General features: G+C 44.6%; 1 protein-coding gene across 5 annotated transcripts in view; it reads right to left on the reverse strand.

Moving 5' to 3' along the window:
- Positions 1-27,732, reverse strand: part of RAPGEF1 (Rap guanine nucleotide exchange factor 1) — a 78,216-nt gene that overhangs the window by 45,209 nt on the left and 5,275 nt on the right. For 4 of the 5 annotated variants that reach the window (XM_021413664.1, XM_021413659.1, XM_021413661.1 and 1 more), the window contains one exon: positions 4,439-4,578. In XM_021413664.1, coding sequence (XP_021269339.1) covers positions 4,439-4,578 — 140 coding nt within the window. Of the gene's footprint in view, positions 1-4,438; positions 4,579-21,037; positions 21,551-27,732 lie in introns of those variants that run through there. The other variant, XM_021413663.1, reaches the window with a different exon arrangement.

The raw sequence follows: 27,732 nt of genomic DNA on the forward strand, positions 1-27,732 counted from the left end.
CTAAATCGGAGGAAAAAGTGGGAGAATTGTTAAAACCTCAGGATTTTTTTTTAAGGGAAATATTACTTAAACTTACCTGAAGAGCAGTGAAACTGAAAAGTATGTTCTGCTTCAGAAAACTAGAAAAAATCCCTTCCACCATAAACATTACTCTTTCAAGAGAATAGTATGTGCAAAATCGCACTCATATTTTGACTTTCTGAATTACAAGATGTGCATTCCAAACTGAAGGATAACTAGATCTGTTTTTGGATAAGATTAACTCTACTGATGACTTCTAGGGCATGGCTATGAAACCAATGCAACAAACTGGGAGCATGAGAGAAAAAGCAGAGTCGAAGCCCAGACAGTAATGATGATGTGAGACAGGAAGCAATAAGCAGTGGCTTTAACAAAGCTGTCCTTTTCCCAGAAGGAACCCACATAAACCAGAAAACCTCTTGAGCTCCAAAGCAATCCAAACAAGATGCCTCCACAGGTCACAGTCATAGTGACATGTATTGTGTCCACTCTTATCATTCTGAGTAACACTGCTGACTCCTATAGGCCTACTTGCATGAAAAAGGGCTCCAGTCTTGCTTCTCCGTTTACAAATAAAAAATTCCTTTCCAATCAGTCTGCAACCTAATTCATTTTGTGATGGTGCTGGAACAAGGGAACACACACACCTTCCATAGGGACAGATCATGAAAGCCAAGTTTTGGCATCAGTGAATGAATGTGGCAGAAGGGAACAATTCATTGCCATACAGCTGAGTTGTTGTCACCAACTTCCGTGCCATCACCAACATGAGGAAGGGAAATTCAGAAGTGATACATAACATCCTAATGGCATTCTGGACAGGGCTATTTTTAAAAAAAGTTTAACAGAGTATGCCTGGAGGACTTCTAATGCCACAAGTAGTTCCTAAGTGAGATTTAAATTAACTACTGAACGTTGCTAGAAAGGAGCAGAGAGCTTAGCAGAGTCAGGTTTCATCCATTATCTCTTCAGTAAATTCAGCTTCAAGAATTAATGACCTATGGGCATTGTGAGCTCCCCATACTCTTGTCAGCAGTTGAACTGCTGCTTTTTCACAAAATCAGGCCAGCAGCCCAAAAGGCTTCAGGAAGAACAATTTACAGGCAGCACTGGTTAGTAACCTGGGGCCAGATCCATAAAAAGAGTCCCAAGTCCCATCTAGCTCTGATTTCTGAAGCCTAAGTCCAAATCCACTCTGTCATTTCCATCTCATCTGGGAAGTCCCCAGCTTTGCTGCTGCCTCCCCTTCTGACAAAGCTGCTGGCTGGGCACTTCCATTCCTGCTTCACAGCCCACCCACAGTCACTGAACTTCACTGCTGAGGAGCACCCAGCAACTCAGTGATGTCAAAAATCATATTCCCCTTCTTCAGGCACGCACCCTCATCACTGCACAGCCTATTCCAGGCCATGGAGAGGCACTTCATGCGAAATGATCACAGACTTCAGGGATGAGAGAGCCTGGATGTTCCACAAGCAGCATGCCTATGGCCTGCGGTCAGAGCTCTCAAACAGAAGTGAAAAAATGCAGATTGCAGTTCCTGCTCTGATTAATGTTTATATATTCATTCAACAACTGTTTCCTGTAGAAAGGCTTGTGACTTAATAGCTTAAACACTCTCCTGGACACAGGAGGGATGGGTTTGTCTTTGAGAGTTCAGGACTGAGAACGACACATGGAAACACAAAGCTTTCCACTGAGCACATCAAGGCATGCACATCAGCCACCGGACACTAGCTGGGACACAGCCCGTTTTTCCATGACCTCCCTGCTAGCTCATTTGGAAAGAACCCTAGGAGAGCACCATCTATGAATCTCTTTCTAAGGTCCAAAGACCTTGCATCTGTGTGAGAATATACACACACAAACATACACCAAAAAGCCTGCGTGTCCCGCAAGAAAGGCAGGCTCTGTTACAGAGCTCAAACACATAAATGTCAGCTGTTGCCACAAGGCTGAAGTTTCTGTGTTCAGTGTTTTACTCACTGAGGCTTGAGAGTAACAAGAAGAAATCTAGAGAAAGGAATAACGCTCTGGTGGGATGGATGCATCTCACAAGGTTAATGATATTAAGCTCTTTCACCAAACACTGCAGTGTGTCCCTAAAGCCAAAGCAAACACAGGATGGTATCTTTCTGGGTTGGAGAGAAGACCTGGAAGGAATCTCTCATTTAATTCCTCAGCAGAGCTGAATTTGCCCCCATAGCTCACTTCTCCTTGTGATGGAGCAGATCTGTAGCTGCAGGAGCTACTAAAGCAGCACGACCACTTGCTTCAGCAATGTCCTGTATGGGCATTAGAGGAGATAAATCAGGTAAAACAGCATCTCCTCTCCACTTTCCTGCCTGCCTGACACATACAGATATTTATTTTTGCATGAATTTGAAAGGTTTCCCTTAAAAAATCATTACAAATGCATCATATATGAAATGCAGATGGGTTACAGAGAGCCGTGCAGAATACAAGCACTTACAGAAGCTGTAACAGGTCACTTTTTCCCTGCAGTTTGGCAGTAAAAATCCTATCCTAACTCTGCAACAGCAGTGTTGAAGGACACTGTCATTCCTACAATACGTCCTCAGATCAGAACCAGACAGCCCAGCAGAGAAAAGGAGGCTCTGAAAAATATTTCTGCCACATCCAGGTATAAAAGGGAACAAGAGGAGTGTGCACATTGAGCATAACCTTCAGGTTACGTGCAGCAATTTTACATTAATTTTTGGTTTTGCTATTTCTGCTCTGAAGTGATTATCTACTTCAAGAGTATAAAAATAGCACCTAGTACTTGAGAGGGAGGAAAGGATTATTTAGTATACCAAGTGTGTCTTCGGACACGAAATCTCTTAGTTGTCAACAAATACCTGTATTCCAATGAGGGACCCTAAAGAAGTTCAGACATATCCTCCTCTCCACTCCCCTGCACACTAAGCTGATGAGCTGACTATTTCCAACTAATTGATTGGCTGGACTGTGGCTATTAAAATAGATAAGGAATACACCAGAAATCAATATTTCACAGTACAACATGCATACAGCTTATATAATTATCTACAATAATAACAATGATTTCAAGTGTTTTGTTTTCCGATTAAAAAAATCCCATTCGGTACATAAAAAATTGCTACTACGTATTTGCTACAGGACAGCATGGCTGTTAAAATGGCTCTTCATTTTATAATTTCTTTCATTTGTGGCCACACATCAATTTAAAGGAAAGACTGCTGCATTTTCTGCACGTGCTTTAGTGAATCAGTGAATAAAAATAAGAGTGGGAGAAAACTTCCCAGTAAAATGGTCCAATGCGTTTTCAGAGCAAAAGTATGTTCTACAAGATACGCCTCCGAACTGATCTCAACAACTCATTTTCAAATACTGTTGGAACTAAAAACCTTCAAAGAGTGCTCTCAGACTTGGTCATTTTTCCTGGCAGCAGTCCGGTATGCACGTGGGGCAATGCAAGGTGCCCAGCTCCTTGGAAAGCATGTCTGTCACCTCCTGCAGAAAGAAACTACAGCCTGGGCAGTAAAAGCCTCATCCTCTCCCATATGATGGAGCAGAACAGGGCTAGGAAGTCCTGCAGCCACTTCCCTGGATGTTAAGCACATCTCACAGTGCAAGATAGCTGTACCTTGCTGACTGCTCACAGTAACACTGTGGCAATCCTCAGTGGAGATAATCTGAAAGTTTGCACGTCTGGCACTGCACATTGGAGGAGGCTTTCAACAACAACTGGGAAAGATTCAGAATTATCATAAATAACCTCATCTGTTCTTAACTTTTGGCTTAATTTGTACTTGAAAACTTATCGCAACAGTACTGTTACAGAGATAGCCTCCATTCCACATAATCAGGTCATAACAGAAGAGATAACACTTGGATACATTCGTGGTGGGAAGGAGTGGTGAGCTCAGCTCTAGCAGGGACTGAAGTGCATTGGATGTGAGGAATGGTGTGCTGGAATCAGCTGCTCCTTGAAGGCATCTGCTTGACTCTCCCTGCTGATGTCACCAGAGATTGAGCACATCTTTGGACGAGTTTCAAGGATTCGCTCGCCTGGGTTTTGGGTTTTTAAGATCACACCCCAAAAGCAGGCAGTTAACTGGAAGTTGTGAGCACAATCATAGGGTGTGCATGTTGGGAAGATGTGTCAGGCATTAAACTACATTCTGTAACGAAATATTTAAACAATGATGGAAGGAGGCCTCATCAGTAACCCAAAAAGAAAATACATCTCTTCCTGTATACTCCACAGCACAGTTTAAAACTAACCATTAAGTATCTTGAAGTTCCCTGACACATCTGCAGAATTCTGCATAGGACAAAGTCACATGCTGAAAGCAGGACTGTAGATTTTAAACATCTGAGTACTAGCAAGCAAGAAACCAGCGCGACGAATGGAACGTGCCCCTTTGCTTACTTTGTTGGCTGACTTCTCCGGTGTTTTCACTGTCAGGTCAGCTTGCTTTCCCTTCTTGGAAGGAGTTCTCTTTATTTTTGGTGAATGAAACTTGCCCTTCAATTTCATAGTGAACGAGGAGAGATGGGAACGCTCAGAATCTAGAAAGACACAGAAATGCATTACAAGGTTAGGGCAAATTGGCTGAAAATAGGGAAGTCGTGCAACAGCATTATCTGGGAAACCAGCCTAGGAAAAATACTGCAACCATGTAAATTTGTTGAGTGGAACGGGATTAAAAAAAATAATTGCGGCTCTCTATTATGTTTGCAACCGCAATATGACCACCATTTCCTGCTTCCCCTCAGAGGCAGCAACACTGAAGTGCCAAGGCAGGAATAGCAGGATCCTATTCCTCTGTGCCTTGTAGAAAAAAGGAAAAACACGTCTCTAAAAAGCACTCGGCCCCAGCAGATCCCATAGTACTTTACAAAGGAGGTAACCACCATCCCTCTCTCACAGATGAGGAAATAATGTCAAGGGGATGAAGTGGCTTGTTTGCAGAGCAGGGAAAGAATCTGGGTGCCTTGCTTGTGCCTTGCTGAGGTCAAGGAGCCGCCAAGCAGTTACCCAGGACAGGAGGACACAGGCTGACCTACTGCCCTTTACAGATTGCTGGTCCCTAGCTCTACTCACTAAGCAGCGCTGTCTTCTGTTGGGGCTCCATGAATCATCTGAAGAAAAGTACCAGTCCTTGTCATTCACAGCAGATTTCACACCAATTGTACCAACACAAACCATAAGGACGGAGGGAACAGCTTCAATACTGGTGCATCCCTGAAGAAGCTCAATTACTGAACCACTCAGTGCTTTTGAAAAGTGTATTTTCAAAGTTTCCTGATGATCTAAAAGAAGAAGTCTCAAAAGTTTGCAGTCATGCCACATGCAAACTTACTGGTGAAAGATGTCTTTATCTGTTTATCCAGCAAGCTAGATAAAACTAAGCTGCCTCGAAGAGAGCAATTTAGAATGTGCTTTAAGCAAACAGCACTTTAATAAATGAAGGTTTGAACTGCCTCTCTAGTGACCCAAATAATTCAACAGAAGATACCAAACTTATCTTTAACTACATTAAGAAAAGTAAGTCGTTTTGCAGTATGTTTCATTTTTCTTTTACATTATTTGGGAATTGACTGCGCTGGCTGCAATGAGTCAGAACGAGCCAGTCCCCGTGCGCAGCGCTGCACCACCTTGTTAGCACGCAGACTGCAATTAGAAAATGCCGCTGAGTCAAATCTAGCACCCAGAAGCTAAATACCACACTGCAGCGTGAACACCACTCCTAATACTCAGAAATCACCTAACCACAACTCGAGGGAAGGAACCTGTGCTCGTCCCCCTATAAGGGCTGTCTCCCCTTAAACTTTTACCAGGCAGGGCATTAAGACCCTGCTAACTCCAGTTAGTTAGGTCCTCTGGATCAAAAATTTTGCAGGCACCCTATTAATGGAAGCTGCATCAAATAAATTATAATCTTGTCTGGCTGTAGGCCTGTTCTCCACTTACAGGGTTCTCAGACTTCTCTTGGTAGCACAGAGTGCTGTTCAACGCACTGGGGAGGGAGGCACTACGAACCTTGGTCACTGCGGATAAGCCAGGAGGTATCAGTTGGTCTCTGAGGAATCACTGGCAACAGCTGGCACCCTAACTTAGCAACAATTTACGTCATTGCTTTACATCCACAGGGGGACCTCCAAACTTTTAAAACCTCTCCAGCTCTGCAGTGTTGAAGGTCATCACTGAAAACAGCGCCTGGCTGCCTGCATACGCCACAGAAAAGTAATTGTCAGGGACACCATGTGAGAACCACTATACATGTGCAGATATGCAGGCCGAGAGAAGTCACGGCTCAGACTTCATTTCTGAAAGGACTGGCAAACAGTTACAATAATTAATCTACAGGGAAATAACGGTAGCAGCAACAAATTATGTCTGGCTCCTCCATGTGCAGCAGCGAGATCCAAACTGCTTGTCTGAGTGGGAAAACGTTCAGTGCCTACAAAACCCTTGCTCCTCGCTTGTTTATGGTGATAATTCAGCCTTGCAGAGGAAAGAAATCAGGAAGATCTCAGAAGATTGCAATTTCCATTTCCCCTTCCCATCAGCCATCTGCACCCAACTTTGCTCAGCAGGCACACGAATGGCTGAAGCAACGAGTGCATGGCCAGCAGCTTCAAAAAGACATCTTGTCTGCGGGGAAATCTTCTCTTCTGCCAACAGCAGATCCCCTCTACTAGTGCCAGCAGCCTACCCACTGCCCTTCGCTTTCTTTCCCCTTCCGTCACATCAAATACTGAATCATTTGCATGGCGGCACTCCGAGGGGACAGAGACTTGCAGAGCAAGGACAGGAACAAGTGGAAGCAGAATGGGAACTCCTTAAAATAGTACTAACGAAGTAAAACAGCTGCCACATGCAAAAATAAAGGTTACTGTTTGAACAACCCTGTTAAGACCTACTTTGACAATCCCACATTGTGCAGCTTTTTACTACTGTCCTCACATGCACAATAAGCATTTTCCAGATCTCATCTGCTCTTAAGTTTCTGATGCATCTGTAGTTAACCAAATGAGTCACAAACTCATTCTCTTAGACTCAGTTGCACTTGGCACTTAAAATAGCTTTCTTCTTTTTCCAAGCATGTTGCAAACGCATCATCCTTAAACAGTTGGGTCTTAACCTTATTCGGCACCCTTGTGAAGGTGAAGCAACTTGTCTAAACAGAGCATAGAGTGAGTCAATGATTCAGGTGGAGAATCTCTCCATTTCCAATCATAAAAATCACACCGCAAGCCCCAGTCCCCCTCCTGATATTCATGAGCCAAGCTGTGGAGATGCTGTGATTATATTGGACTAGATGACCTTTAAAGGTCCCTTCCAACTCTAAGGATTCTATGATTGTCACTGAATGCCAACAGACATTCAGCATGATAGGCTTTCGGGTTACCAAGCACATGCGTTGTTCAAGCATTATAAATAGAGTAGTAATGAATTGCATAGTAATGAATTCAGATGAAGTGGTCTCAAAGAAGCTGCACTGAAACACTGAAATGAAGTTATTTTAGATCAAAGGCACAAGCGACCGAAGCTTTTACAGAGGAGGGCTAAAACCTGCCTACAAAAAGCACAGCTGCACAAGGCTGCCTAGGTTGGTTACCACAGTGCTGCTCTGCTTTTAAAGCTCACTTTCTTCATCGAATATCCCATTCAAGAATATAGCGTGCTATGTCTGTCCAGTTAAAAGTTCAAACAGTGCAGCATGCCTTCACTGATCAAATAATTTGATAACGTACACAGAGAAGAAAACAGAGCCATGACAGAGCTCCAAACACTTATCCTGTCCCTCTGCACCTTCCTGCCTGTCTGCAGTAACCAGACTCCTTAATGCAGCATTGAGGCTGCTCCTGAGCTTGGGAATCTGCCCATCAGAGACTGTTCTATTGAATTACTCCCTCCTCCTACTGATGAGGAACTGGCAGTGTTTCACTGGAATTCCAGCACCGGCCTCCAGAGTTTCTCCTTCTTTCTGAGGGCAGAAGTGGGGTACCCAGTACTTACTTCTACACAGAGTCCAAATATTAATAAGATGAATGGGAAAAGACAGGGTAATAAGCTGGATGTAGCGATTTCATCTGGAATGGGGAACAAAGATACCGCTGTACCAGAGCACTTCTGTCTCAAGGGAACTGCTGACTTCCCACCCCCTCCTGTTTCATCTGTCTGGATGCCTCGCTGCTGCACACCACCGGAAAAAGAAAAAAATCCCTTCAGAATTACCTGACTATGGGTTTGAGTTTCTTGATTCCTGACTGGAAGCTTTCATACATCACCCGCATCACGGCTAATTCCATTCCCCTATTAAAAAGGCTCCTGTGCTGTTGTGTTTGAACACGCTCCAGCTGTTGAGTCATGGCCTCGCGTGGCTCTGAAGCCCATCTCCCCCAGGTCGGCACGTGCCTGGGCTCTGACCACACACCGACCTCAGGAACCTCCTGAGGGGTGTGCTCTGATGGCCCTGCTGCTAGCCACAGCTGCACTCACGCAGGACAGGCCCGCAGGCCCACGGCCCAACCTGACATGCAGGCCCAGCCCCCAGCCCAACACCACGGCCCTGCTGCTTGCAGAGTGCTGGCACAGCTGGGTGTGATGAGGAAAGAACTGCGGATTTCAAACCAGAAAGGAGTGAAAGGCACAAGGGAAGGCCGATAATCAGTTTTCGTGCCTGTGCGTGAAGAAACTGGACTGCTTAGGGGAAAGCCAGCAAGTCAAAGCCCTGCTTCCACAGCCCCACTATCATAGAGAAGTGGTTGTTTTCCACTCAGGTTCAAGAAACCACCAGAAACTAAGTCAAAACACACATGCTGGTGAATTCCAGCAGCCTAGCCTGGCAGCACACTATTCACTCTGAAGTCAAAGTGAAAGCTCAGCATTGTGCAGAGCTCAGTGACGGCAGAGAGCAGGCCACGTCCCACCCGCTGCCAGGGGACCCGAGGGGACCTTCAGAGAGAAGGAAACCCCCATGTCTGCTGCTGGGCTTCTGGAGATGTTTGTGTGCTGCTCAACGACAGGCTGGCTCCAGGCACAGCGATGCACAATTCGACCGTTCAACTTGGCTAGTGTTTGCAACAGAAATGAAAATACACTTTTTTTTCTTAAAATTCAGAATACAGTATCTTTTCTATCCCCTACCTGAAAAACGAAACCCTCCGTCCTCTCCCATTCTCCACGCGTTCACACACAGAAACCCTGCAGCTTTAGAGGAGAGAAAGCCTTACAAAAAGGGGGTTAAAGTTCATTTTGCAGCTTGAACTAATTCTCAAGGCTTGTTACAAAGAATGAAGAAGTCTAAAATCTTATCCCACAGCCCTTTTTAAAGGCCATTTGGGTCTCTGCTGGATGCACATGTTTAAAAGCTACCAGATTAAAAATAACAGACATCTCTCCCCATGTCAGAACGAAGCTATCGTGCACATTTTTAATCAACCGCTCCTGCCATTTGCGCCATGAGTCCTTTGAACACAGAGGTGACTTATGTAATGAATTACACAACAATGCCCATTAAAATGGCATTTGTTCCCCGGGGCATAGCTCGATCATTTGTGGAAGACAAAAGGCAAGTTGCAAGGCTTCAATTAAACCCTTGCTGACACGGACTTTAAGGGTTCAGAAGCAAAAGGGGAAAATAATGAGATATAGATCAAAAGGACCTTTCTGCTGAGCCTGCCCATTGGGTGCTGCAATTCACTACCAACGGAAGCAACAGTGACAAGGATGCTGCTCTTGGTCCTCTGGACCCAATTCTGCTGTCAGAAAAATGAGAGGATAGTTAGATCAGAACGGGCAGACGGATACAGGAGGGCGCCTGATGACAATCACAAAATGTTCTGCAAGGCATAGATCTGTCAAGATATTACATGAGTATTACTGGAGATCCACGGAGGATTAAAGGGACAGAAAAGGTGGAGAACTCTACCTACATTCCCAGCTTTCACACCTGCCATGCCCAACTCAGCCATGTCAAGGAGAGCTTTCTGCTGCATTTCATGCCTTCTTTCTCCAAAAGCCCTAGGGATGGTTTAGAATCTAAAGATGTTGACATGTAGCACTCACATGATGCTGCATGCTCTCCGAAGGATGAGCTGGTGTCCTGAACACAGAGAAGACAGAAAAGAATACCCCTTTCAGACTCCTGAGCTTATCACTGCAGCATTACGGACATGCTGCAGAAGCCTCAGACCTACCACTTCTACCTGAGCAAGTTTGCTTTTCACAACCTTGTCATCACCCACAGAGACTGAAGCAAAGAGAACTTATCCAGAAACAAAAAAAAAGACTGGGTTGGGGATTCGGAAAGAAAGAAAAGGGAAGGTCCCATGTTGATCAGGAAGCTCGCCCACCCTAACCTTTGTACCTAAGGTGGGGCTGGCTCTAAGCACCAAGGCCCTCCCCAGGGAATGTTTGCAAGGAAAGCCGCCAGATTTCGGAGGAAAATGGCAGAGGAGGGGCAGCTGAGGATCAAACAATGGTTCTTGAGCGCTGAGCGAAGTTTTCCTTTAACATCACGTCACCTTCGAAGCAGCCAGAGTTTGGAAGCGGAAAGACCGACTGCCCTTTTTCTATTTTGGCAACATTACAGTGAATGAGCATAAACCAGCAAGCATTAATGATGTGCAATGACAGCACACAAACTTCTATGGAGAAGGGAGGCTCAGTTCGCTCTCAGCTGGCCAGCCTCTGCTCAGTGACTCACAGGCTTCATTATTTTTTATGCCGCCCTCTGGGGCCTCCAGAGGAAGCAAAACATTTTTATTTGTCAGAGAGCACATTTTTATTTAGATTTTTTTTTTTGAAAGCAACCATGAATGAGACATCTCCAGCTGCAGCAGCCTCATGTGGAAAGAGCTCTCAGTGTTTGCAAGGGAACTGGGAGGCACATAGGGCAACTTATCAATTCAGCCACATTTCCCAACTGCAGCAAAGAGGGGTGGATAAGTCAACAACATTAATTTTATGGTACATTAGTACTACAGCTCTTCTTTCTTCCAGCTTCATGTTTGGAAGCAAATCTTTGGGTTGCGAGGAAGAAAAGATGCACTACGCAAACCAGCACGGTCAGAGCAGACAGTGGGGTGACCTCCTAGCCCTCTTAAAGCCTCAAATATTTCAGATCAGAGGAATCACTTTGCATGCAGACACACAAACTGGGAATCTCTTCAGCTGCTACCCAACAGATTTACAGGAGGAAAAAAAAAAAAAGGGACAAAGCTACAATTAACCGAACCAGGAGGGAACTTACAGGAGCAGAACTTTGCTACCCAAGTTCAGTTTCCCCCAGCAGACCACAGCTAGCTTTAAGACTTCTTTTGAAAAATACAGTGTAATTTATTGATAAGCAGCAATCAGAACTTCTGCTCTGCTTTATCTGAAAGAGCCACTCCAGCACACTGGTTCCCTATCAACCCACAGCAGAAATGCTGCCATTTACCGAATCACTAGCAAACCTTTGTGCGGCATCTGGTGAGTCTCTGGTAATTTCCTATTTAAGTACTGATTTTGCACAGCCCTGCAAGCCCGAGAGAACTAATGGGATTACGACACTGGTAACACGACTCGTAGCTCCCCTGTGCCAACAGCACTAAAACAACACAAGAGTCAAGCAGCCTCCAACATCAACAGGATTGCTGTGCTCTGTGCTCACTCTGCTCTATACATAAAAACCACTGAGGCTGCTAGCTAAACATTTTACTTGAAATTGAAAAAACAAATCCAGAAAGAGGGCACAGATTCTGCATCACTTCAGCAAGCAGCTCAGAATACAGAAATCACAAAGGTTGCGAGGGAATCTGTGCTCACCAAACATGACTTAATATGGGGTCCATGGGCATCCCCACTCGTCTAACGGCTTTATGAGGATATAGGCATGACAGTGATTCAGACATCTAAAAATAAAGCCCTGCAGGCTCAAGTATGCCCGCGCACTACCTGAGTCACCCCATGCTGCAGGGAGTGTGAGCCACAGCTAAATCATTTCATTCACTGCTGCTGCAGTCAAGCAAAAAGCCTGGTCACCGAGCCTGGCTTAAACTCTTTCTCTCTCTCCTCTCCTCTCGTCTCCTCTCATTTTACATTTAGACTCTTTCCATGATAAAAAAAAAAAAAAATCTTTGCTAGACTTATGTCTCAATTGTACGGCTGTCAGCTTAGAAACTCAGACCTGAAAGATTATAACCTGATGTTGCCGGAGCTGTTTATCCATCTCCAAGGTGACAGAATGGCGTCAGCGGCGCTCTCCAGGACAGCGAGCAGAGCCGTGTTATTTTAGATGCTTTAGGGAAAAGCGTAATTGCTCACAACCTGCCCGCAGGTTCGAGAGCTGAAAAACAAGGCAGTAAATGAGTCTTGAGTTTGCATTTGTCCCACAGCACCAGATTTGAATGGGAAAAAAATTCAGCCCTCTTTCATCCTTGGAGAGTAACCTCAGCTCTCATTCATTAGGTGATAGGAAAAAAAAAAAAAAAAAAGCTGGCTCGGCTCTGACTGACACAATTTCCAGTTGCTTTGGTCATTACTAATTATAGTCTTTTTATTTTTGACCTCTGATTGCAGACTCTTTGCACATTCAGACTCAATTGCACAGCTAACCTCTGTTTTCTGGAAGGCCTGGGAGTAACCGCATTCACTGCCCAAAAGGCACTTCCCACACTGTTGCGAGCTGAGCTCAAGAAATAAGATCAAAACATGGAAAACATTTGCTTGAACATGCTCAATTTTATTTTCTTCTTTAGTGAGTGCCATGGATTAAGGGCAACAGTCCAGGTGAGAATGTGATGTAAGCTCTTTTCCATGGATGCTAAGAGATGAGCTAACCTCTCTGAAAGGCAGCCTCATTCCTCACTGTTCTGCCTAGCACCGTGTCCCCAGGGCTCAGCCGCTGAAAAGCAGATACTCAGCTCTGGAAGATGAAACGTGTCTGCACAACTCCAGAGCACCATGCTGGGGGCTCACATTTCTGCAAGAGAAAGAAATGTGAATTTCAGGAACCAGGCCAGCACCATCTCCTCCAGCAGCACTGCCAGTGTAAACTTCCCTAATGTTGCTTACTCAATAAAACAAGGCAGCACAGGAGGGCTAAGCAAATCGCTCAACTTTGAAGCACTCTGTGCTTTTGCCCCAAAGGGCCAGCTCTCTATCTCCATGTACACAGGCATGTGCACACAGTGATACAACAGCACCGCAGGTGTGAAATTTCTGATGTAATCAGATCAGAAGCTGCTTTTACATTAGCACTGTGTGGCTTACACGAAGGGTTAACAAGCTGCAGGCCATATCCTCGGTTCTGTATCCTATTCTATAACTGATAGGATCTGCAAACAAACCACCACTTTTATTGCCTGCCTACAGGCAGTAGGAAATTTTAGTCCTCCATAAGCACAATTTGAAACATCGGTCCCTCCAGTAAAGGGAAACCGAGATGTTAACTGAATGGAGCAGACCAGGAGGAAGAGGAAATAGTGGCCCTCGTCTTTGTCAGCTGTAGGATTAGCACATACCTAGACCAATATGGCAGGAAGCAGAAGGTACCTCAAGGAGCCCAATCTTCACTCCACTGCACACAAATATTATAAGTTGCATTCGCAGTAAACAATTATTTGTGTCAACTCCATTTCATCCTACCTCCTCTGGCCTGAATTCAATCTGCCTGCCTACACCCCTCCTACAGACAAAGGTTTCAAAGAGACGGCTACAAAGACCTGCGGCTCTCCCCGCTCTTCTCAGCATATCCAAACTTTAAAACAAAATTTAAAAAAAAAAATACAGAGCCGTGAACTTCTACAGAAGCAAACCCTAACAGATCTGTACAAGCGTCAGCAAAAGCACTGCAGGAATCTGAAGAAATACGTGCTGACTGCAACACACCCGAGCCTTTTGAAGACTGGAGGCCTCACCAGCACGGAAACACTCACTAGAATTTCACTTGTTAATTTAGTGCTGAAGAAGAAGCAGCTATTTCAGAGTGACGAGTCTGAAAACCCACTTAGCAAAGGGACAGCTGAGCCTTAGTTCTCTAGAGCTCAATTCTTTGCTTTGCAACATTATTTCTTCTGTCACCCTGCCTATCTATATATAAGCAGTCACTGAGAATTACCAGAACTGGCCCTACTAAGAATCAGTTTCTAATTTTTAATGAGCTTCCAGTTTAGTGACGCAGGAAGTTAGCTTGTATTTCAAGCAGAAACACCTTCAATGCTAACACGCAGCAAACAGGGTGATAGCTAAAGGGAAGTAAACCAAGACCTATATTTTACCAAAAACAAAGCTGAGCCTTATCTCAGCATCTCTTTGCACTCCATGCTGAAACAATTCTTCTCTCACCAAATAAATCTTGATGAACTAACAGCTCCGAGTGACACCTTACCAACCCTTTCCCTATCGCATCCCATGCAGAGCGTGCCATTGGGGTTCAGAGGTGAGGTCCTGCCCCACAGATGAGCCTGCCATGGAGGCACAGGCTGAATGCATTCCAAGACCATGATCCTCTGCATGCAAAAAAGTGTATTTCCAAACCCACTGCCCAGATTCTGTGGCAGAGGGACTCAGGAATTTATAAGCAAGAAATGATTTTCTCCAGTACTTACATTTAATTTTGGTTTTGACAAACCAGCTTAAACCACAACGACCAAAGCTATTTAAATCTCTGCAAAACAACACGCAATCGTCTGGCGATCCTGCTGTCCAGACCTGAAAGGTGAATCAATACCAAGTGCAGCTAGCGGCGCGTTGAGCAATATCTGGGAGCTCGTTTGGGCCGTCTGGCAAACAGCAAGCAGCCTGCAAGGAGAAAGCCCAGCCTGCAGGGCCCTGGGACGTGCTGTGGGTCAGGCGGGCTGCGCTCCAGCACGGCCGGAGGGCGCCTGCTTCTCCCTCGGGGTAAACCTGGGGCTTTGTCAGAGCTTTAGCATGATTAACTCCATGCTTTTACATGTCAAACCCATTCAGTAACCCACTGGTTTTTGCAGCGGATTTAGTGTGTCATGGCAGTTGGCTTCTAAAAGACAAAGGCGTGTTTAGAAAAATATCCTTGGTGCCATTGTTACAGGGTAAATACCTCCCAGACCTTCTGCGTTTAATGCTGCCACCTGATAATGCGTGCCTACCCTGCACAAGCTGCAGCTTTGTTCCAAGGGAAACTTTACTTTGCCCTCGCCAGAAATTAAGAGCTTTCAGCTGGCTCCAGCCAATGAGTCAACAAAATGATTCTGCAGCACGGCGACAAGAACTGCTGCATGCCATCCATCAAGTGATCAGCAGCCCGCCAACACGTGACCCATGTATATTCATACCATTTTGCAGTACAAGAAGCATCTAGTGACAGCCTAGTTAAATACCACAGCTTTGTAATTGTTATCTAGTATCAAGAGCTAAAAAACACTTATGGCTAGGATAGTGTGTTTCTAAGAGACTGCAATAAGGAAAATAAGAGACTGCAATAAGGGGAGGTGGCGCGGGTAGCCCACAGACCTTTGTCTTTTCTCTGTTCTTACCTGAAAACTCATGGTGTGTGCATGAAGAGGAATAAAAAGAGAGGAAGCAAAGCAGATGGGGTGCAGCTCAGCAAACTTTTTGCCTGGAAATCTTTCCTTTCCATTCTACTCCATTTACTGATTTACCTAACGTAATCAACTTGCTTCCCGCCCCAGTTAAGTGGGTAAGTGTTCCCCATGTACTCATGAACTCTGCTCTGAAGCTCAGCAAATAACTCTCAGCTCCATCCACTTCTGAACTGCTGATGTCTGTAGAAGAATGACAGGTGGAAAGCATCTTTCCTGCTCCATTTCTAGCAACACCGCAGTCGGGAAAGTCTTTGAACATACTAAATGTGCCATCATTCTTCATTAACCTGAAAAACAACAATGTACCCATTACAGAGACTGCAAAACATGAAAATGTCTCCAAGAAATGTTGGAAGAGGCATGTGACTTGGGAAAACCTGCGTGATAAAAATATATAAAGAGCCCCAAGTTCCTCCACAGAAGACTCCTGACAGCCTCTGTGACTTTAAACACTGCACTTCCACGTCCATCCTGATAATGAACACAGACCATAGATCCAAAAAGCTCCTAACAAAACGGCCTGATTGCCATTTTGCTAAAAACAAACAGAACCACCCCACAGCACTGTATGGAGCAGTCACAACATTAAATTATGGAACTGAACCCATTCATACGGAAACTTTGAAAGAAGAATCCCAGCTAAAAACCTATAGAAAATGCTTCCCTGACTTCAATACATCAAGCACATTCAAGTTAATTTGCCATTCACTGGCAGAGAACAGAGCGGATGAAGAGCTGAGCTGGTTTTCTGGCAGCTGTAAGAATCCATACTTCATGGGAGATCACTTGAAACTCTAATACACTCGTAATTTATCATGATAAAACGTATTAACATTCAAAGTCATAAGAACCTTACAATTCAGACTTCAAAACAAAAGGGCTTTTCCACCCAAGGAAGTCAACTGAAATCAAGGGGAAGGCTGGGAACTCAAGCACCATATGCCCAAGTGACTTCCTATAAGACATGGTTTTACTTTGGAAAAAGACTGGCCACTTGCAAAGTGGATCAAGCTAATGAGAAGCCAAACTAGAAATGAAATACTTAGGATAATTCTCATATTTACGGGAAACTGTTTCTCAAAGACAAAAAGATAAAGTCCAGCTTTGCTGAACAGAAGTGGCTGCCAAGCCTCCAAGGAGGTTTCCCTTGTGGGCACTCTCCCTGCCATGCAGCAGTCTGGTCTCAAAATTGTTCGCATTAATTTATTCCCTCCCCGTTCAGGACATCACAGTTTTTAAGAATGTTTTTAGCTATTCTTTTCTGTTTCTTTAAAGGATGCTCTTGTGTTACCATAAGGAATAAGAGAACCAGAAGAACTAAACCTGTTCCTCCAGCAACATAAAAACAACATATTCCATTGTAAAGCAGAAAATCCTGTTTTGTGCTCTCCAGTTAAGAACCATGTCTGCATTTGCAAAACAATCCAACCAAGGAAGGCCAGCTTGACTCAAACACTTGGCAATTCAAGCATCCAGTGGGAGACAAGTCAGCTGCAGGCCTAGCAGGAGAGCTCTAGGCTCACATTTAGGTGTTAGCCTGAACCTAGCTTACCACCAAGCGAGCATCCCATTTTTACACAGGAATTTGCAATGTTTCTTTAGTCCTTTAATGTCAAATCCACCACCTTTGTGCCTCTCCAATGACTGTGTGGTGGTTTTTCATTTTATACCGCCAGAAATTCATGGCATAAAAGGATAAGATGTACACAGTCAGAGCAACTGACACTTGCCACCCGTCACACGAAAAGCTAACGCAGCACAGATGTAAAAACACACCACTATGGGTGGGAGACCAAACTAAATAATGGCAGCTCCACTCTTGATGTCACTGTGGCTGACATTACAGGACAAAAGGACTAACCCTGATCTCGTAACCCTGACCCTTGCCAACAGGAGGCAGGCACTAAACAGTTGGGGAAAGCCGCCCAAGCAATAATCAGGTTACTGGGATAGAAACAACCGATGCTCCCAGCAAATGAGCCTGTCATCAATCTCACCATCTATAAGAAGCTCCCCAGACGTAACAGGATGAACACTTACAGGTTTTTTTTTCAACATTTCATACTAAGAAACCACTGCCTCATATTCTTCATTAGCTCTCACAACAAGATAGAACAGGATCTGGAGGCTCCATAAGCTCTTCCTAGTAGACGTATAACCCTACTAATTTTCTAACATCCAGTCTACCAAGCTTATTTCATAAAATCAGCAGCCAAACCAGAGCCTAACAATGACGTATCTATTTTGAAAAAAAAAAAAAATCTAGGGGGGAAAAGAAAAGAAACGGAACCATTTTCATCTACAATACCCAGAAATCACTTTATTTACAGATAACAGCCTGGAGCCTTGCTGATGGGATTTCTCTTCTGTTTCCATCTCACCAGCATCTGCTCTCTTCACGTGAAACCAAAAAGCTTCCCAAAGACAATGGAGCACTTTCACACTCTGGACCACTCATATCCCAAAGAGTCTGCCCAGTTCAGGCAGCTACAAACACACGACATCTGATTGTGTCCTATCACTGTACAAAGAGCCAATCATCTCCGGGATAAAAGGTAACAGCCAAGCATGAGAAAAATCACAACAAGAAGATATTATAGACCAGATATGATAACAAACTACACTGCTTTCAAAGCATGCTAGGGGGTATACAGAGTCCATGTGTTGCGGATAAGAATTCAGATTGAATTGTACAGGTCTAATCTGAAATACAGTCATGATACTCCTGGGGGTGAACAGCTTCAGAGAGCATCACTGTTTCAGGAGGAGGCTGCTTCTCCTAAATTACCATCACCTCAATTTACATCTTTAGGCTGTCTGTTAGCAGTTTTCTATTACCTCAATGTCAGTTCTACCATTTTACCTCCAGAGAAGCACAGCCCAGAAAGAGAATTCCAGAGTTCAAGCCTATGCTATTGCTGGATCATGAAAAACACAGCATAGCCATATTACACAAAAGATCACCTGCTGGGACCCGATGAAAAACAGGAGAAAACAAAACAAGGAAAGCAAAGAAGGAAACAAAACAAACAAGGAAAATCCTTAAACAAACAAAGAACATCTCTGAAATCTGCTCAATCCATCCACGTTAAGCGCTGCTCGTTCATGACGATCTCCATTTTCAAGCTAGTTTTACATTTTCAAGATGTGTCATTTTATTTTAAAAATACGACCTACATTTGAATTTCTATGTAAGAGCACAGATGCACACAACGCTTTGCATGTTAAATACGTGGCTTTATTGAGGCTTAAATTTCACACATGCCCATTATTTCAATAGTTAATCTGTTCTGACACTGCTTATTGTTACAGGATCTAAAAAATAAGAGAGCGCCCATCACTGAGAGTTTGATAGCAAGGAGGCTATCTTCAGAGGGGCTCAACAGACAGGGAAGGAAAAAAGGCCGCCCAGCTGTCAGTCAGACTTTTTAATCAGGACAAAACACTTTGCGGCAGAGAGGGGGTCCAATCTCTCCAATCCACATTGCCATCGCTCATGCTGCTTTCTTAATTAGCAGCAAGTGGACAACAGCTGTCGGTAGCCCGGAGGCCAGAAAGTTATCAGCAGAAAGGGACGTGTGTTAGGGAGAGAGCTGCACGGGGACAGCCTTGGATCAGTCCATATAGGATTCTGCAGCCGGAATAGATGCTGACACACAGCCCCGTGCAGTGACACCAAGAGGATGCTCCTCCAAATGCTTTGGGCTGGCTGCTTTAACATATGACTAACAGCTTTTTTTTTTTTTTCTTTTTTGTATTCCCGTAACAGGAAAAGTGAAGCTGAGAATAGAAGGAAATGGGAAGGCCATCCTAATGTCCTGATGGAAATACATGGGGGTCAACTCAAGTCTTCAAGTCTGCTCCAGAGGTTCTGAGCGTAAAAATTAAAACACTAGGAGGTGGGGGAGATGTTTCACTTGTGTCTAGCTGAGGATACAAACTTCATCAGAGGCAGCTACAAGCTGTAGCCTGAAATTGCATGAAAAAGAAAAACTCTACCCAAGCATTATCATTCCTGGATTAGACCCCCCCGAACCTGAGTCATTGGTTATGATCTTCTTGTAACACATGTTACTCCAGCATGGATCAAAAACAGATTTCTCTCCTAAAGAGGAAATATTGTAGATAACAGCACGGTAGGCTTGACCAGACAACTCCCTGACTCTGGATGGTGGCCTGGCTCGGGCTGCGAGACCCTGCTAAGCAACAATGGTTCCCACCAGCAAGTCTCTCGTGGAACTGACCTTGCTAACAGAAGCAAGATTCAGGCTTCGCTCCCGAGGCACAGAGGACAGTAAACACGAACTAACAAAGAAATGCTTTTTCATTTCAAAGAAATAAAATAACAGCTTCCCTGTTGGGTGTAATGATTACTGTAATTTGTGGAAACGGAGGAAACTAAATGCAATTTGTAAGCTATCAAATGCGTCGTTAAAATTGCCTGTTGCCCATGCGTTAATGAAAATCTGCCGTCTCCCCAACAACCACTTGAGCTTCTTCAGGAAAGGTGGGCTCCTTTCAGATTTGGCTGTAACCTACTCAGAAAGCATACATTTGGAGCAATTTTCTGAAGCCTGTCTGGTAGGCTGAAGTTCTGGCACTTCTAAATATACATTGGCTTTGTGAGCTTGAACCTACACAAGGGAAGCTGGGCTGCAGATGGAAGCATTTCCCCAAGCTGACAGTAGACCAGCAACACATTTAAAAACTCTCATCAAATTAAGTGCTTAATTACAACTCAGACTTTGAGACTCTGGAAATTAGGATAATCTTCTGGGAAATTTATTAGCCTTCTGCAAAAGAAATTACATCATACAAGCCAAAAAAAGCACGGGGCTTGGAGAGCATCATCCCATCAAAACACATCTTGCACTAGATTTCTCACCCTAATTCCCAGAGAACATTTGAGGCGAGATCCTCAATTTAATTTCAGATTCTCGAGACTCGGTGAAAAATTAGGATCAGCATAACTAGAATGCTAAATCATGTAAAAAGTTGTGAAACTTTTGTCGAGAAGAGCTGATGGAAAACTGGCTGCCCAGGGACGTTCTCAGACTTGACCAGGTGAGCGTACCAGAGGCAGGGTCACAGCATGCACTGCTTGGAGATGTTCTTAGCACAGCCACTCACATTTGGTCAGCAGATCCTGGCTACAGCCTTGCCGGCCTGCTCTGCTCCTCTAGGTGGCATGCTGTGTGCACACAACATACCTGCACCTTCCTACAAGCAAAAAGTGATGCTGCACTACGCAGCACTGTGTCTCACTCTCAACACCCAGCAAGACCTGAAACACCTTAAAAACATGACCTGAGAACCCACTGAAAGGATACACAGCTCCAGCAAGAAACTGAGCAGCCAAAAGAAGCTCGTGGAGAAGTGGACACCGTCTGACCAAAGCAGCAACTTAAATGCTACCATTAAATGAAACTAAGGTGGAAGCTGTACTTACTGTTCTCGCCTCACTGCATACAGCACTCTTCACCGCCACTCATCACAGAGCAAAAAGGACAAAGTAAATGCCTGCACAACGCTCCGAAAATATAAAGCTCCGCATAAACTCAAAGAAACTATTACTCATTTTCCTTTCTGATTCATGAAGTTGTTACATCAAAGGAAACTGAGTTTTGTTTCTCAAAATAAGCCAGGACATCCCATGCTTCCCACTGCTACCACCCTCATGAGCCACGTCCAGCACCAAAAGAAGCTCCGCTGCTCGTCCCTTCGCTGTGACGCATGTATCACTGTTTGGGGACACATCCCTACCCATGCCAACAACAGTGCTGAGTCAAAGCCTCACGACACATCTGGGCAGGATGTGTTACAAGCATTAAGAGTATATGTGTGAAAAAACTAAAAGCTAGGAGAAGCAGAAGGTGATAAGAGGGGACAAAGAAGAAATGACATCCTCGTGTCAAAGACGACAAAACGAAAAGCAATTCAAGCACAGAGCTCAATGGCAAAATGAAGGAAGTACTGAACTGTGGGCTGGAAGTATCTCAGAAGCTGAGCCAGGGAAGCGTTACAGTGGGGCTATGTGTGTAAGAGATCAGCTGCAGGTGAAAGGCTGTCTAACTGAGGCCTCGGCTGAAAGCCAGGCCAAGGAACACCAGTGCTAGGAAATCCTAAAAGCCATGGAGCCAAGAGAGAGCAGCGCTCACAGCGACAGTGGCTGCTACCTCAACTCAGCATGGGATAAATGAAGTAAATCTGTACCCTGGAGCAAGAGTCTGGGGAGTGTCCAGACAAGCCCTTACAAACATTAACCAGCCTGAAGTTAAATACCTCTCTGTAAACTATCCTCCAGACTTTGACACTGTAAGAACCAGAAACTTTTTTCCAATATAAAATTCTAAGGCAGTGCAAATATGACAGCAGTTATTGACACGGCTTAACCGCAGTTGATTGCAGATCATTTGAGTGCAGATCATTTGAGTGCAGATCATTTGAGCTCACACTGCTTCCCACTGATCTTAAGGCTTTCACAAGACTTTTCTTATGGCTTACTCACGATGAACAGCTGCTCTGGCAATTGCTGGAGTCAGCATGTACTTCCTGCCACGAAAAAAAAATATCATCAATATATCTCAGCACAGAAACCCATACTCTCTTTAAAACAATTCATGATAGGGTTTACATATCAACTGGCTGCGTGCCACCGACACTCCCTTAAACAATGGTTACACCCAGCACATAGCTCACTATGAAATAGCTGAAAGGGAAGATGTTTTATACAAGTTCCCAGGGTAAAATGCTTCTGAGAAGCACTGGTCTGGGACTTACATTGTTCTCATGCAAGAATAAATATCTGAGTCCAAACCATATTTCCTTCACCACCATCCCAGACTCAGGAATAAAACCCATCTGAGCTTTGCTGCTACGCTCCTGATGTTCTGCACCAGAAAGAAATCCCAGCATCACACAAAACCGTAAACTCAATTAGAAGTGCTGCAGATTAGGTCTTAACCTCTCGATAACGTTGCTTGTAGCAGCAGTGGGGCTGTCTGCCAGCCACGGAGAGGCCTGAAACTCTCTCAGTGCTGATCTTATGCTGAACACAAATGTTTGTGAGCTGCTTGTACAGCCACACAGATCTCCTTGTCTAGCGGCGCTGCCCACAATGCAGCCACAGTGAGACAGGGTGTCAATACAAACATTATTGTATTAATTGCATCTGTTGATTAAAGCAGCCCAAGAACAGCCTTGTTTCAACTGCTGGCTTTATAATTCAGTACTGAAATGCTACTGTAAGTGTGAGATGGATGAGTCAACAGATAAAACACAAAAGCATTTGTAAAGAGCGTCTCACTGCAGCAATCTGACAGGCTGCACAGCTACACAAAACAGTGGACTTCACTGACATAGCTTGCTCATGTATCCCCTAACTTTTTTTTTTTTTTTGCAAACTTTACAATCAAAGCTGAGGAAACACATGCACTGACACCCGTGCGCAGAAGAAAGATGCATAAAGATGCATATGCAATTTGAAAATAGTTTAAAAAGCAGTGTTAGACACCTAAGTCCTCTCCTTGGGGAGTTCACAACAGCTCTCCTCCACATTTTGGAAGCTTTATTTGACCTTGTGGAGAGAAAGAGCCTTCAGCCTAACAGGGGAACACAGTACTGCTGGGGATCGGCCCAACCCGGACAGGGCGCAGCGCCTTCCTGCCAGCCTCACTCAGCTGAAATCACTTCTGCCATTTCACATGAGGTCAGCAGCTTCAGCCCACTGAATGAATGGCACGTGCAAACTGATCTCTCCCTCATTCAAAACCACCTGCAGCTCACCTTCGTAAAGCTGACATTATTCATCCTGGGAGAAGCGCGCGGCGTTACCCACTGATCAGTTCTCATCTCCAACAAGGCGCTCACACTTGCAGCTAACAAAGAGCTCAGCCTGGCACAGGTTTTGTTTTGCTCCACTCTCACTGGAGGCCGAGGTGACACAGAGTGCTCTCGCACAGGACGTGCTTTAAAACATTTCCCATTACGATGCCAAGGCAAAGGACAGGCCTGCACGATGGCACTTGGCACCAGCTGACCTGCAAACACCTGGTGCCATCAAGGTCCAAAGGCATGCACAGAGCTTCCAGCTGGGAATTTCCTTACCAGGGCTGGGCCGCAGTTCCTGCTATCTTCTTGCACAGGAAAGCACTGGGCAGGCTTTTTCCCCAACATAATTTTCCAAAGCAGGATGAAAGCAAAGCAAAACCAGAACACACAACAGAGAACAGGGGCAAGGACTCCAGTATTTACCCCAGAATGCACATGCATGGAAAGTGAGCAGTACCTCAGGCTCTTAACTATGCCTGCCCGCTAGCCTGAAACTCAAGAAGTGAGTGGCAAAGTGAGTCAGTGCCCCTGGTGCCATGAGTGCCACTGCCACTTCCCACACCCTGTGCCGTTGCCACCCTCCCTGTCCCTGCCACCCTGCTCCAGTCACCCTGCCCAGGTCACCAGTGCCCTGCACTCTGCTGCACTGGGCACCAACACAAAAACCATTCCCTTTTCTCAGAGCAGATACCTTTCTTTCTTTGGAGCTTTAAAATAAGATGTGCCTTTTATTTGCAATTATTGTGCAAAGCAAAGGCAGATAAATTGCCTCCTAGGCTTCATCCAGAAGCCAACACAATTACTGCAAAACCTGCAGCTTGCAGCAGTAAACACAGCAACGTAATGATTATGGTTTATCTCATTTTCAGTTTTGCAAAATATGGAAGGAAATAAATAATAATTGTCATCTCAACTGGACTTCTCCTGACAAGCAAATTACCAAAACTTGAGTCAGAAAACACATTTTACTCATTGCAAAAGTGTAACCCTGGCAATTCTTCAGCTGGTATGATTCAGGATAAAGGGCATTTTACAGCTGTATGAGTTGGAATATTTTGGGAAAGAGAGATGTTTTCAATTCTTTCTGGTTCATTTAACAAAATCTAAACATCAGAGCTTAAAATAATCCCGATGAACAAAGCAGGCCAGACCTTCCTATCCAGTACAACATAACCACGCACTGCATCAGAAACTATTCTGTGTCCTCTCCGCTGGTAAAGTAGGGGGAGGGAGAAAAATAACCCAGAGCATTTATACAGAAGAGCAGAAGCCTCTCTACCCAGACCGATTTGTTTTACTCTGAAAGTATTGACAGATGAGTAATGAAAACTCTGCTGCAGACACAGGCTTCTCTTTAAGCAGCATCAGTTAATAAACCACAACCACAGCTGCAAAAATATTGAGGAATTTAACCAAATGACCCCTTCAAGGGCACTGGAGGATAGAAAGAGGAACCAATTCTGTGATTTGTTATCATCCCAAAAACTAAGACCATAACGTGCAGCATCAACGCAGCGTTCCTGTTCTGGATACGAGAAGGCTGAATAACAGCTTCATTAAATTTATGCTACTGAGCACGATCATTTCTCATATTACTTCGTTTCCCCACTATGATAATGCTTGAAACACGACACTAGGTTGCCAAAGCTTCTAGATGCGTAAATGATAAAACCAGATGAAAATAATAATAAAACACCCACAGCTTGTGAGCTCTGCCCACGGGACAAGCCACAACACTGGTAACCTCGCAGTGAATGCTATTTTGCTTAAGTTATCAACTCTGGATCCCAGACTCAGACCCAGGCCCCCATCAGCAGCCATGCTAACACAACACGCACGCTGAGAATGCCTTTGGAATCAGTTCTGCTTTCACTTGATGGGGGAATCTTCTGGCTATTGCCAGCGGGGCTCCATCGGACCACGTGATCCGTAGCTGCCATCCCACGTGTTATTATTTACACAAGCTGTGAGTACTCGTTGAACTTGAGAAGCATCAAAACAATGACATCAGCGCTCACCAACCTTCAGACGTGGCTTTGATTGTTGTTCATGCAATTACACACCTTGCTGCCAGAGCTGCTCGGGATCTGCAGACAAACTGACCCGCCAGCCATCACCCCGGGTCCCTGGCGTTCCTCTTGCATCACCTGAACTTCGACCAGAACAAGAAGTGTAAAACACCACCCAGGTGGTAACTCAGGACACAGATAACCCTGGGCGATGGCCAGGTATGTCTTTTGTTCACTGAAAAGCCCCAAGAATGCAGGCAGCCCCAGGCAATGCTGAGCACTGTGCCAGTGTGGGGCAGGGATGGCCATGATCCCTCACACGGCGGCACTTCCCAGGCTGCCAGCCAAACGAAAGCTGAGAGAGGATTTCATGCATCTCACTTGCGGTATACCTGACGTCTCCAAGGAGCCCTAGCCATATTACAGTGAAACGTACACCTAAGATTTGAGGTCTGCTGAACAAGGCTGTAATTCAGGAGAAAACCTACGAGTAAGAGCTGCCAATGCGTATTTAAAGCATCTGTATAAATGCTTTCACCCGAGACAGACAGGAGCGAAAACATCTTTGTTTAAAGTCTATCTGGAAATACAGAGTCATGAAACCCACGCTCTCTTTACACAGTTTTCATGAGATCATTTGCCACTTTTGCTGTGATACTTCAGCATTCACCCACCCCTCTGGGTCCCTGACTGCCCCTCTGATCCATCCCCACAAGACACATCTCTCAACAAGCAGCACCACGTGTTAGCATCTCTGGAATGACGCGTACCATTGACGCTGGAGGGACAAATGGATTATAGGACAGGATAAGGACACGATTTGTGGTCTCTTCTTTCTACTCAGCCTTCTTCAGAAAACGTACCGAATTTTAAATCAGCTTCCAACAGCAAGCCCTCTGAAAAATGACTCAGCTGGGCCAACAGGCCTAAGAGTTACCAGAAAAGATGGATGAGCAGTCATGTTTCCATATGAAAACACGCTACCAATTAAGCCTCTCCTGCAGCTGGCATCAGACTTAACCTAAGATTCCATGAGCCTTTTCCAAGAGTATTTATACAGACAGGCCAATGTCCTTGACATAAGTCCCCGTAAATTCGTAGTTGAGCACGAACCAGCACTGTTGGTAAACCTTCCTAGTTCCTCAAACTTACTATTCTTGCTTGTATGTCATTTAGTTTAAGACATCTTCTAATTAGAAAAGCAGAATCTGCACACACACACACACAAAAATCATTTAAATGTCAAAAATATCCAAAAATGGATATTTGCTTATGAAAGTTTTAGCACTCATCATTCCTAATGATGAAACCCAAGTTGCGTTGGGAAGTCAAGCAAAAAGTGGATGGGAAACCATCTGCATTTTATTTCCCCATACGCAAACCATCAAGTTTATGTTAATAAAGTTAGAACACAAAAGAAAAGGGTAACATATCACCCAGAGAAAGCTGTCCTAAGCAGTATTGTCCTGTTATCTGATGCCCACCAGCAGAAGGATTCACCAAACACAGCTGTCTGGCATTGGCTGCAATGTGCGATACACCCAGAACGAAAATATTGATTTCCCCGGGTGCCCTTTATGAAATGATGGTTGGTTCGTAAAGGAAACTTTCTAAATATGGAATTAATTCCTGCGGCTGTTCTGCCCCTCTGCAGCAGTGAGGACAGGACAAACTGGCAGACTGGGAAGCACAAGAAACACACCAAAACGGGAGGAGGAAACAATGGACATTGCAAGCACACTCCTTTGCGACCAGTCATTAAAGATTACCTGCAAACTGCAATTTAACAGACCTACAACTACATAGTTAGTCTACTGGTAAAATGCTGCCAAGGCTTAACCAACCAACCAGGCTGCAGCACCTTTTTACCTGAAATTTGCCAGCTCTGCATAACTATTCCTTAATCTTCAACCTCTACTGATGCTATCCCTTGTCCTTCCAGAAACCTGTGAAGAAAAATCTCATTTACTCTCTTTCAAAACAGAATTATCCCATGGTTTTTGTCCATGTGAGACACGAAATGGAAGTTATTTAGAATACAGATCATCTCTCCTGCACTTCTTCCTTGCTCTCAGCACAAGAGCACTGCCTCACAAACTCCAGGGAAGATGAACTGTATCATCAGCCATAACAGCAAACAGATTTAACATGTTTCATGATTTAACGTGTTTCATCTTGATTTAACATCAAGAGACTGTTCCAAAACTGAAGACCTTTAAGTGAAATATGCAACGCAAATAAAAGTGGACCAACAACTTCATCCATGAGCCCTCCTGGGATGCTCCACATAAGCATCCCCGCATAC

Source organism: Numida meleagris, chromosome 16 (assembly GCF_002078875.1).
Source record: "Numida meleagris isolate 19003 breed g44 Domestic line chromosome 16, NumMel1.0, whole genome shotgun sequence".
Taxonomy (NCBI): Eukaryota; Metazoa; Chordata; class Aves; order Galliformes; family Numididae; genus Numida; species Numida meleagris.